This window comes from Eleutherodactylus coqui, chromosome 13 (genome assembly GCF_035609145.1).
Source record: "Eleutherodactylus coqui strain aEleCoq1 chromosome 13, aEleCoq1.hap1, whole genome shotgun sequence".
In the NCBI taxonomy this organism is placed as follows: Eukaryota; Metazoa; Chordata; class Amphibia; order Anura; family Eleutherodactylidae; genus Eleutherodactylus; species Eleutherodactylus coqui.
Window position 1 is genome coordinate 120,997,473 of NC_089849.1, and position 12,673 is coordinate 121,010,145.

At 40.8% G+C, this 12,673-nt stretch overlaps 1 protein-coding gene across 1 annotated transcript in view; it reads right to left on the reverse strand.

The window, feature by feature from the left end:
• Positions 1-12,673, reverse strand: part of LOC136588079 (pendrin-like) — a 130,798-nt gene that overhangs the window by 28,661 nt on the left and 89,464 nt on the right. Inside the window, exons 13-15 of the mRNA XM_066587017.1 lie at positions 9,983-10,052; positions 9,805-9,897; positions 3,253-3,348 (exon numbers count right to left, since the gene is read on the reverse strand). Of these exons, the coding sequence (XP_066443114.1) occupies positions 3,253-3,348; positions 9,805-9,897; positions 9,983-10,052 (259 nt within the window). The remainder of the gene's footprint in view (positions 1-3,252; positions 3,349-9,804; positions 9,898-9,982; positions 10,053-12,673) is intronic.

Genomic DNA, 12,673 nt, shown 5'->3' on the forward strand with positions numbered 1-12,673 from the left:
CGCAATGCTCTGCACGGCCGATATACAAAAAAAAAAAATTGTGCAACACTGCAAAAAGCAGCCTCCACACTACTGCACACGGTTAGATGTGGCCCTAAGAAGGACCGTTGGGGTTCTTGAAGCCTAAAATACTCCTAACACTCTCCCTATAGCAGCTCCCGCACCAACAGCACTTTCCCTCCTCTATGTCAGAATGCATCTGTGGCGAGCCGCGGGAGGGGCCGATTTTTATACTCGGGTGACATCTGATCTCGCCAGCCACTCACTGCAGGGGGTGGTATAGGGCTTGAACGTCACAGGGGGAAGTTGTAATGCCTTCCCTGTCTTTCTATTGGCCAGAAAAGCGCGCTAACGTCTCAGAGATGAAAGTGAAAGTAACTCGAACATCGCGTGGTACTCGTCACGAGTAACGAGCATCTCGAACACGCTAATACTCAAACGAGTATCAAGCTCGGACGAGTACGTTCGCTCATCTCTAGTCCCAACTTGATTATTCAATTCTATGTGCAAAAGAATCAGCGTCCAAATTTTACGTGCGTAATATAATTTTCTCACTTTCCGGTGTCATAGAAACGTGAAATTTGCTCCGAGCATTGATTATGTCATAAATAGGAAAAGCGAATGGGTCCCAACTCCATTATTCAATTCCATGCGCAAAAGAATTAGCGTCCAAATTTTACGTACGGAATGTAATTTTCTCACTTTCCGGTGTCATAGAAACAGGAAATTTGGCACGAGCATTGATTATATCATAAATAGGAAAAGCTAACGGGTCCCAACTCCATTATTCAATTCCATGCGCAAAAGAATAAGCGTCCAAATTTTACGTACGGAATCTAATTTTTTCAATTTCCGGTGTCATAAAAACGTGAAATTTGCCCTGAGCATTGATTATGTCATAAATAGGAAAAGCTAATGGGTCCCAACTCCATTATTCAATTCCATGCGCAAAAGAATTAGCGTCCAAAATTTACGTACGGAATCTAATTTTCTCACTTTCCGGTGTCATAGAAACGTGAAATTTGCCCCGAGCATTGATTATGTCATAAATAGGAAAAGCTAATGGGTCCCAACTCCATTATTCAATTCTATGCACAAAAGAATTAGAGTCCAAATTTTACGTACATAATCTAAATCTCTCACTTCCCAATGTAATAGAAACATGAAATTTGGCACGAGCATTGATTATGTCATAAATAGGAAAAGCTAATGGGTCCCAACCCCATTATTCAATTCTATGCGCAAAAGAATTAGTGTCGAAATTTTACGTGCGGAATGTAATTTCTTCACTTTCCGGTGTCATAGAAACGGGAAATTTGGCACGAGCATTGATTATGTCATAAATATTAAAAGCTAATGGATCCCAACTTGATTATTCAATTCTATACGCAAAAGAATTAGCGTGCAAATTTTACGTACGGAATGTAATTTTGTCACTTTCCGGTGTCATAGAAACAGGAAATTTGGTAGGAGCATTGATTATGTCATAAGTAGGAAAAGCTAATGGGTCCCAACTTGATTATTCAATTCTATGCGCAAAAGAATCAGCGTCCAAATTTTACGTGCGGAATATAATTTTCTCACTTTCCGGTGTCATAGAAACGTGAAATTTGCTCCGAGCATTGATTATGTCATAAATAGGAAAAGCGAATGGGTCCCAACTCCATTATTCAATTCCATGCGCAAAAGAATTAGCGTCCAAATTTTACGTACGGAATGTAATTTTCTCACTTTCCGGTGTCATAAAAACGTGAAATTTGCCCTGAGCATTGATTATGTCATAAATAGGAAAAGCTAATGGGTCCCAACTCCATTATTCAATTCTATGCACAAAAGAATTAGCGTCCAAATTTTACGTACGGAATCTAATTTTCTCACTTCCCAATGTAATAGAAACATGAAATTTGGCACGGGCATTGATTATGTCATAAATAGGAAAAGTTAATGTGTCCCAACTCGATTATTCAATTCTATGCACAAAAGAATTAGCGTCCAAAATTTACGTACGGAATCTAATTTTCTCACTTTCCGGTGTCATAGAAACGTGAAATTTGCCCCGAGCATTGATTATGTCATAAATAGGAAAAGCTAATGGGTCCCAACTCGATTATTCAATTCTATGCACAAAAGAATTAGCGTCCAAATTTTACGTACATAATCTAAATCTCTCACTTCCCAATGTAATAGAAACATGAAATTTGGCACGGGCATTGATTATGTCATAAATAGGAAAAGTTAATGTGTCCCAACTCGATTATTCAATTCTATGCACAAAAGAATTAGCGTCCAAAATTTACGTACGGAATCTAATTTTCTCACTTTCCGGTGTCATAGAAACGTGAAATTTGCCCCGAGCATTGATTATGTCATAAATAGGAAAAGCTAATGGGTCCCAACCCCATTATTCAATTCTATGCGCAAAAGAATGTGTCGAAATTTTACGTGCGGAATGTAATTTCTTCACTTTCCGGTGTCATAGAAACGGGAAATTTGGCACGAGCATTGATTATGTCATAAATATTAAAAGCTAATGGGTCCCAACTTGATTATTCAATTCTATACGCAAAAGAATTAGCGTGCAAATTTTACGTACGGAATGTAATTTTTTCACTTTCCGGTGTCATAGAAACAGGAAATTTGGTAGGAGCATTGATTATGTCATAAGTAGGAAAAGCTAATGGGTCCCAACTCGATTATTCAATTCTATGCGCAAAAGAATTAGCGTCCAAATTTTACGTGCGGAATGTAATTTTTTCACTTTCCGGTGTCATAGAAACGGGAAATTTGGCAGGAGCATTGATTATGTCATAAATAGGAAAAGCGAATGGGTCCCAACTCCATTATTCAATTCTAAGCGCAAAAGAATTAGTGTCCAAATTTTACGTACGTAATCAAATTCTCTCACTTCCTGATGTCATTTTATATAAAGGAAACGTCGCATGGTTACCTCCCCGTTGTGTTTCCTGGGTAACGCAGAGAACTATGCAAAATGGTGAACATCTGTTTTTCCTCGGTATCTCTAAAGTAACCACGACTTCATAAGATTTTCCGTGTGAACACCAGATAAATACCAGTACCAAATTAACTCGGGCGAAGCCGGGTATATCAGCTAGTATAACATATGCTCCAAACTAGCTGACAACTAGTTTACATGGCCTAGTTTTTAGAAATGTTCTCAGATATTTTTCCCACCCCAACAACTGTTCGTGTTTCCAAACAGGCACGGTATAGGAAAACGGACTCTAAACTCACCTTTGTAGTTTTCAACTCTCCTTTCTTTATAAGTTTATGGATCTTGCTCAATGCTTTGGTCCTTTTTGTAAAAACCTTCACTGAATCAAATCCAACCTTCAAGTAAAGAAATGCTTATTAGTAAACAGTACATCTATGATAGTTTATGTTCCCTTCGCCCCCCAAGTGTATGTTGTCGTTGTTAGCAATTTGGTCGTTCACAGCCCTGAAGGCGAGCTCCCTCCATATTTTCCGGTTTTTCTTCTTTCAGTTGTGTGATATCCATGCCAGTATCTGCTTTGACAGTATCAGCCATCGTGTTCTTTGGCGGATGTTTTTTTTTTTGCCACTGATCTGTCTAGGCATTATAGATTTTTCGATAGATTTAGTGACTCGCATTACATGGCCAAAATACGTGAGTCTGAGTATCTTGCCTCCCAGTGATATATATTGGCTCATATACGATAATATATTTATACGACTTTTCCAACAATTAAAAAAAAAAAATTAAAAGATTTGCAGATTTTGCTGGGGATCGGTGGGAAAGTGCATCCATATAGAGAAGTCCTGAACTGTATATGTACATGGTCATATTTTCTGCCATGGATTTCCCCACTGATCCCCAGCAAAATCTGCAAATGTTTTAATAGTCGCTATTTTTACTTTTCAAGATTACAAAGGAAATGTGAACTAATACCCCCAGTAGCAGAATACATAAACGGCGAACACAAGCAAAGAACAATGCATCACATAATAAATGTATCTTTTATCAAAAACACATCACTTCATTTCTAATTAACACATCATTCACATCACCTATTCAATGAATGGGATCAAGGTAGAGCGTTGTGTTGTGCGCAGAACGTACAGCAAAACACATAGGCATTTGCAAATACACAATGCCCATTAAGCAAATACGTGGCACAAATGCGCTTATGCCAGTGTGTAACTGGCCCTAAAGTCACATAAAAAATGTGAAAAAACCCCACCTGAAGATGACACTTTTTGTATTATAGATTTTGAATGTCTTAACCCTTTAAAAGGACCAGATACTTTTTAGGAAAGTTACTCATCTGTGTTTTTAAGGCCCTATTTTTTTCTCCAGCTACCAAAATTATTTTTGCTGCACTTTTCATATCAGGCTGCCCATAATATATATTTGTTTACAGAATTTTGTTTTTTTTCTAATGATTTTTAATACCGTATATACCGGCGTATAAGGCGACGGGGCGTATAAGACGACCCCCCAACTGTCACCTTATACGCCGGTATACAGTGGAGAAAAAAAAATAATTTATTACTCACCTCCCACGGCGTTCTGTCGCGCTCCGGCAGGATGTCGCTCGCTCCGGCAGGATGTCGCTCGCTCCTCGTCCCCGCCGCAGCATAGCTTTCTGAATGCGGGGCTTGAAATCCCCGCTTCCAGAAAGCTAGTACACACGCCGGCAGCCATGACATCATTGAATGGCTGTGATTGGCTAAAGCGCACGTGGCTTCAGCCAATCACACTATTCAATGACATCATTGAATGGGTGTGATTGCTAACACGTGCGCCTTCAGCCAATCACAGCCATTCAATGCTGTCATGGCTGCCGGCGTGTGTACCAGCTTTCTGGAAGCGGGGATTTCAAGCCCCGCATTCAGAAAGCTATGCTGCGGCGGGGACGAGGAGCGAGCGACATCCTGCCGGAGCGCGACAGAACGCCGTGGGAGGTGAGTAATAAATTTTTTTTTTTTACACTTTTTTTTTTTTTTTGTATTACCGGCGCATAAGACGACCCCCGACTGCAGAGCAGATTTTTCGGGGTTCAAAAGTCGTCTTATACGCCGGTATATACGGTAGTTGTTTATTTTTAAAATGAGTAATTTTACAATTAAATGAAGTCTAGGAATTGGTTCCTCATTTTTTTCAGACATTTTGATGTATAATTTGTATAGCCTGGGATTACAGGGCACATATAGTGTCGGTGGTGAGTGGTTTTCTTTTTTTATGGATATATTTTTATTTTATTCATAGAATCATAGAATGGTAGAGTTGGAAGGGACCTTCAGGGTCATCTGCTTCAACCCCCTGCTCAGTGCCGGATTCACTAAATCATCCCAGACAGATGTCTGTCCAGCCTTTGTTTGAACGCTTCCATTGAAGGAGAACTCCCCACCTCCCGTGGTCACTTGTTCCGCTCATTGATCACCCTCACTGTCAAAAAGTTTTTTCTAATATCTCATCCCTTTCAGTTTCATCCCATTGCTTCTAGTCTTTCCTTGTGCAGATGAGAATAGGGCTGACCCCTCTGCACTGTGACAGCCCTTCAGATATTTGTAGACTGCTATTAAGTCTCCTCTCAGCCTTCTTTTTTGCAAGCTAAACATTCCCAGATCCTCTAACCGTTCCTCATAGCACATGATTTGCAGACCGCTCACCGTCTTGGTAACTCCTCTCTGAACTTGCTCCAGTTTGTCTATGTCTTTTTTAAAGTGGGGTGCCCAGAACTGAACACAGTATTCCAGATGAGGTCTGACTAAGGAAGAGTAGAGGGGGATAATGACCTCTCGTGATCTAGGCTCTATGCTTCTCTTTAATACATCCCAAAATTGTGCTTCCCTTTTTGGCTGATGCATCGCAATGTTTACTCATGTTCAGTCTATCATCTATTAGTATAGCCAAGTCTTTTTCACATGTGCTGCTGCTTAGCCCAATACCTCCCATTCTGTATGTGCTTTTTTTCATATTCTTTCCCAGATGTATGACTTTGCATTTCTGCTTATTAACCCCTTGAGTGGCACGCCCGGAAATTTTCCGGGACGAGCTCCACTGCTCATAGCAACATAGCCCGGAAGATTTCCGGGCTATGTATCACTATGGGAGCTGCAGAGCTCAATGCCACAAGCTGTGACAGTGTGCTCTGCCTGCACAGACCCACACAGAGCAGTGCAAGGGCTTTGAAAAACCAGCAGAAGATATTGCCGGCATATCGGCAATGTCCTGCACTGGTTTGTTTACAGGTTGCCATAGAGACCATCGGCTTGTCAGAAGCAAGCCGATGGTCTCTGTGGCAGGGAGAGCGTGGGGCTTGGCTGTCAGAGGACAGCTAGGTACTAGCTCTTACAGCAGAGATCAGAGAAAACCTCCGATCTCTGCTGTGTTAATCCTTTACATGCTGCAGTCTATGTGACTGCAGCATGTAAAGGGCTGTCACTGCAGCATGTAAAGGGCTGTCACCATCGGACCCCCGGAATGTGATCAGGGGTCCTGATGGGTCCCTGTGGAAGTCCCCTAAAGGGACAAAAAAAAATAAAATTAAAAAAAAAAAAAAAAGGAAAAAAATTATTTAAAAAAATTATAAAAACACTTGTCTCCCTTTACTTTGTAAAAAATCAAAAATACAATCACACATGTGGTATCCGTGTGCGTCGTAATGACCCAGAGAAGGAAGTTAATGCATTATTTAACCCCTTAATGACATGGCCCCTTTTTTTCTTTTTTCCCCATTTCTTTTTTTCCTCCCCCCTGTTTAAAAAATCACAACTTGTCCCGCAAAAAACAAGCCCTTATATGGCCATGTCAATGGAAAAATGAAAAAGTTATGGCTCTTGAGACGCAACTGCAAAATTAGTTGAAATTCAATGATTAGACCATTTTAAAAAACCTGCCCTGGTGGGCACGACAGGGTGGTAGGAAACCCGCCACTCAAGGGGTTAACCGTTCCTCATAGGACATGATTTACAGCCCGCTCACCATTTTGGTATCTCTTCTCTGAACTTGCTCCAGTTTGTCTATGTCTTTTTTAAAGTGGGATGCCCAGAACTGGACACAGTATTCCAGATGAGGTCTGACTAAGGAAGAGTAGAGGGGGATAATGACCTCACATGATCTAGACTCTATGCTTCTCTTAATACATCCCTGAATTGTGCTTCCCTTTTTGGCTGCTGCATCACAATGTTGACTCCTGTTCAGTCTATCATCTATTAGTATAGCCAAGTCTTTTTCACATGTGCTACTGCTTAGCCCAATTCCTCCCATTCTGTATGTGCTTTTTTCCATATTATTTCCCAGATGTAGGACTTTGCATTTCTGCTTATTAAATGGGGGGAAATTCTGTAATTTATTTTATACTATCTATGACCCCCATGACAGCATATACAACCTGTGGGGGTCATTCACATAGTCTTTTTTTTATTTTGGACTTCACTCTTTTCCACTGTAGCTGGGGCATTCATAGAAGCCCCAGTTACAGGGCAAAACATCTGCCTGTAGTGACCATAGTCACTGACATACCTGATATGGGTCTACTAGGACTCTGCAGCTCTGCTGAAACAGGGGAACCTGGCACTCACATGATCGCCAGGTCAAATAGCGGAAGTGGCATCTGCATCTATATCAGACATTTATGGCATATCTTGTGGATATGGCATAAATGTCTGAGATGGAAATATCCTTTATAGCCAATTTCACACAAGCGCTAATATCGCACGAGTTTTGTGCGATGCGAGACTCACAAAACTTGTGCGAATATGAACTCTATTCTTTTGGATGGAGTCATACGCATGAGCGATGTTTTCCCCTCACAGCGATGCTGGGAGGAAAATATTGTAGCATGTTCTATTTTTTCCCATTCCTCAGAATGCAGTTGCCATTTATTTCAATGGAACCATAAAAAACGTTTCTTTTGCTTTTAATATACCTCAAAAATTCCTTTTTTAATTGCTTTAGGCCTCTCTTGCAAGTCTCAATTCATTATTAGCTTTTCTGACACTTGCCCTACAGTTTCTGCAGACCACATTATATTCTTCTTTAGATATTCCCCCGTCTTTCCATTTTATAAATATATTTTTCTTTGTTTTTAGTATGTGTGCAAGTTCTGTGTTCATCCATCCTGGTTTCTTTAAATGCTTCCCATTCTTCCTTCTTTTAGGGATTGTTAACGATTGTGCTTTGAGAATCTCATTTCGCAATATTTCTCAACCTTCTTGGACATTTCTGTCCTTAAGAACATCCAGCCATTGGATTCTTCCTATCCTCTTTCTGAGGTCATTAAAATCTGCCTTTCTGGAATCCAACCTTGAGATCTTGGTTTTCTCAGGTCTTCCTCCCCTTGTTATCCAAAATGTAAGGATAGCATGATCACTGCCTCCTAAGGTCCCAGCCACCCTTGCTTCCTCAACCATTTCCTTTCTGTTGGTAAGAATCGATCCATGATAGAAGATCCCCTTGTTTTTTCTTCTAAATTTTGGAAGATAAATTTGTCAGCAAGAGCAGAAAGGAATTTGTTGGACCTATTACTTGTGCCTGAGTTCCTCAACAAATGTCTGGATATGTATGATCTCCCATGATCACAATGTCGTAGTTTTTTGAGAGCTTGACCATCTGATGTAGAAAGAGTTCATCCATATCTTCTGCTTGTCCAGACAGCTAATAGTAAATGTCTACAATGGTGTCCTTTCTGTTCTCTGCTTGTATTCTTACCCAAACATCTCTGTGGAGATGTATGCTTTCCTAACATACAACACAACATCTTCTCCTCTTTTCTTAGGCCTGCTTCTTATTGATAAGTTGTATTCTTCAAGCCTTGTATTCCAATCCTGTGCGTCATTTCACCAAGTTTTCGTGATGCCTATGACATCATATTTCTCTTCCTGTGTTAGGAGCTCCAATTCCCCTTTTTTCCCTCCCCATTCACACAGGTGAGTTTCACAATCAAGTTCCATCCGATTGTGATATGGACGGAACTCTCACGCAAAAGTACATGTATTACATGTATTAATCTTTCAATTCACATGAGAGATTTTTATCTCAGACCGATAGAAAAATTGCTACCTATCCTATTTTTGGGAAATTCTAGTTTAAAAAAAAAATCACCCATAATATCCTTTCGGAGGCAAGAAAAAAAATCAAATAAAAAAACATGGAAAGCAAATGCTAAGCTTTCAGTTTGCTTCCATTCCATTTTATTCAGTTTTTTAACTGAACAAATAGTGTTCATAGATAGAAACCCCTTAGAAGGGATCTCCATTTTTAGCTGGAGTGTTTAGCAGCTCTATATTACTCATAAACCCATTAATATCAATAAACATCATGTGAACTCAATTTTCCTGTAATGGAGCTGAAGGATAATGAAATGCCAGCTGTAAGGGCCCTTATAGCTAATAATTGGACGTCCAAGCTGCAGGACACCATTTCTAACAAAGGAAAAGACCTTTAAAGAGAGGACCTGTCATGTCGTAAACACAGCGGGCTGGCTGCATAGCTCTGCAGCCGCACCCCACTGACTTTACGCTCCTTTTGTTCCCTTCATACTCATTCATCCCTGTTCACCTGTAGGAGCTTTTTTTTAGATCTGGCACCCAGTGCTGTGAATTTGTCAAGTGGGCGTTCCCCACCACTCACTCATTAACAGTGAGTGGTGGGTACCGCCCACCTGATAAAATCACAGTGTGGGAAGCTGGGTCTGACAAGAGCCCATAATGGCGGTATGAAAAAAACTAAAAGCAGTGATAGAGTCAGTGGGGTGCAGCTGCTACACCTTAACATGACAGGTCCTCATTAGAGCGATGATACAATGTCACTTTACTCACAATTCTTTTAATGCCGTTCCTTAGTCCCTCCACATTGCCATAGAAAATTCCACTAGAGAAACGGACAATTTTCACTCCCTCTGGTTCGACAAGCTGTAAAATACTATTTGTTAATGATTTGCAATTTTTAGAGCCGATTTATATTTCAGAAAGTTTTGCTGTGATGTGAAATACTAACATGTTTGTAAATCTTCACATTTTTGTAGAGATCAGTGTCCACAACATTTCCGAGAGAGTAACAGGAGGGGCTGAAAATGAAACAAGATAGAAGATATGCTGACCAGTCTTAAAACTAGAATATGGGAAGGTAAAAATATACAGCTAATTAATACATTTGAGAACCTCGCTATTGTGACGGCTATGAGCATAAAACATATGTAATTCATCCTGTCTCCTATGGTCATCTTTGACATACGCTTCTGAAGGCTATGGGTCTAAAACATATACGTATATATTTCATTCTGTCTCCTATGAACATCTTTGATGTACGCTTGTACATTCATGTGTTGTTTGCACGGCAAGATTGCATTGTTACAGGAATTAGAAATGGAGAATAGTACTTAGTAAAAGTATATATCTTACATTCTTCCTTATCTTCTGTTACATTGTTCAAAGGTCAGTTTGCAATAGTGTACAGTAAAGACAATGCCTTAATGTTTAACTGATATTTATGTAAAAACACATGACTGGCTGAAATGTACACTTATTGACAATAGAACACTCTCCTTTAAAAATACTATATAAAGAAAGATGTTTTGTAATAAAGGTAGATTGCTTTAAGACACGGTCATAATGTCTGTGTCCACTGCTTTCTCACAGCGGCCGCCATAACCACCCCTGATTTTGAGCCTCACAGCATATTGACGGAACATTGAATTTCCCTAACACTATTAGAAGTGGAAAGAAAGAACAGAGACAAAAAGTTCAAAAGGAAAGTAGAGGAGCAAGAGACATCGATCACAAACTAAAATGTTTCTACACAAATGCACAGAGCAGGGAAACGAACAAGGAGAATGGGAGCTTCTAACACAGGGAGAGAAATATGATGTCATAGGCATCACGGAAACTTGGTGGAATGATGCACATGATAGGAATACAAGGCTTGAAGGATACAACTTATTTATAAGAAACAGACTTAAAAAAAGGGGAGGAGATGTTGCGTTGTATGTAAGGAAAACATTCATCTCCACAGAGATTCAAGCTTCAGAGCATGGTCATTCTGTAGAAACTGTTTAGGTAAGAATACAAGGAGGGAACAACAGAAAGGACCCCATTGCAGGCATTTACTATAGGCCACCGGGACAAGCAGAAGATATGGATGAACTATTTCTACATCAGAGGGCCAAGCTCTCAAAAAAGCCCAACATAGTGATCATGGGAGATTTTACCGATCCAGACATTTGTTGGGAATCTCTCTCAGGTAAAAGTAAGGCCGCCTGCAGACGAGCGGGTCGGATCCGGCGGCGAGGATTCTTGCCGCAGGACCCGACCTGAGCGCCTGCAGGGACGAGCGCGTACTCACCCGCGCCCGGCGGCCCCGGCTGCCGAGCAGCCGGCGCATGCGCAGACCGGAGCCGGCGGCCGGGTGAGTGACGTTTCTTTGCGGGGCTCTGCGAGCCTCGCACAGAAATAGGACATGCCGTGGTTTGTTTGCCGCGCGATATTTCGCGCGGCCAAACCGCGGCCGTCTGCATAGGAGTGCGTATTGTAATGCACTCCTATGCAGACTTTCAGTGGCGGAAATCCCACGGGAAATCCCGCCGCGGGATTTCCGCCCGTGTGCAGGCGGCCTAAGGGATCCAACAAATTCTTATCTGCTCTTGCTGACAACTTTATCTTCCAAAAGGTAGAAGAGAAAACAAGGGGATCTGCTATCTTGGACCTAATTTTTACCAACAGGGTGGAAATGGTAAAGGAAGCAAGGGTGGCTGGGACCTTAGGAGGCAGTGATCATGATATCCTTGAATTTTTTGTATAAAATGGGGAGGAAGACCAGAGAAAACGCAGACCTCAAGGTTGGATTTCAGAAAGGCAGATTTTAATGGACTCAGAAAGAGGGTAGGAAGAATCCAATGGCTGGATGTTCTTAAGGACAGAAATGTCCAAAAGGTTGGGAAATATTGTGAAATGAGATTCTAAAAGCACAATTGTTAACAATAGGGAATGGGAAGCATTCAAAGAGACCAGGATGGATGAACACAGAACTTGCACACATGTTAAAAACAATTAAAAACATGTTTATTAAATGAAGTATAAATGAGGGATGCGCTAGAAGAATAAAATAAAATAGATGGTTTGATGAAAGATAAATCACTCACCTGGTGCCTAGTGAGGTAAATCTACCGAAAATTACCTCACTGGCACCTCCAATCCAAGACGACGTGTAACAGGTGCTTTATTCCACATCCGAAGAGAGCCGCAAAAACATCCACAAGCAACCACCGTGAATTGGGGGCTTGTAACATTAAACAATAGCAGAAAAAATAAAAAGGATTTCTGCGCTCGTGGGGATAAAGCGTGTCAGAAAGGTGAACGAATCAAATATTTATTATGCACTGAGCAACGCGTTTCGGCGATAGACCGTCGCCTTTTTCAAGCTCACGAAGGGAGAATAAAAGAATGGGGGAATAAAAGAATGCAGGCTATCTATAAGCTGAGAGATGGTGAGGGGGAACACTTAGCTAACTTAAATGAATTCAATTCCCAAGGTCCAGATGAATGACATCTTAGGACACTAAAGGAAGCAGCAGAGGTAATTGCTGAACCACTCGCCATAATCTTTGAAAATTCTAAGAACAGAAGAAGTCCCAGAAGAATAGAAAATTAGGGCAAATGTTGTCCCTAGCTTCAAAAACGGGAAGAAGGTGGA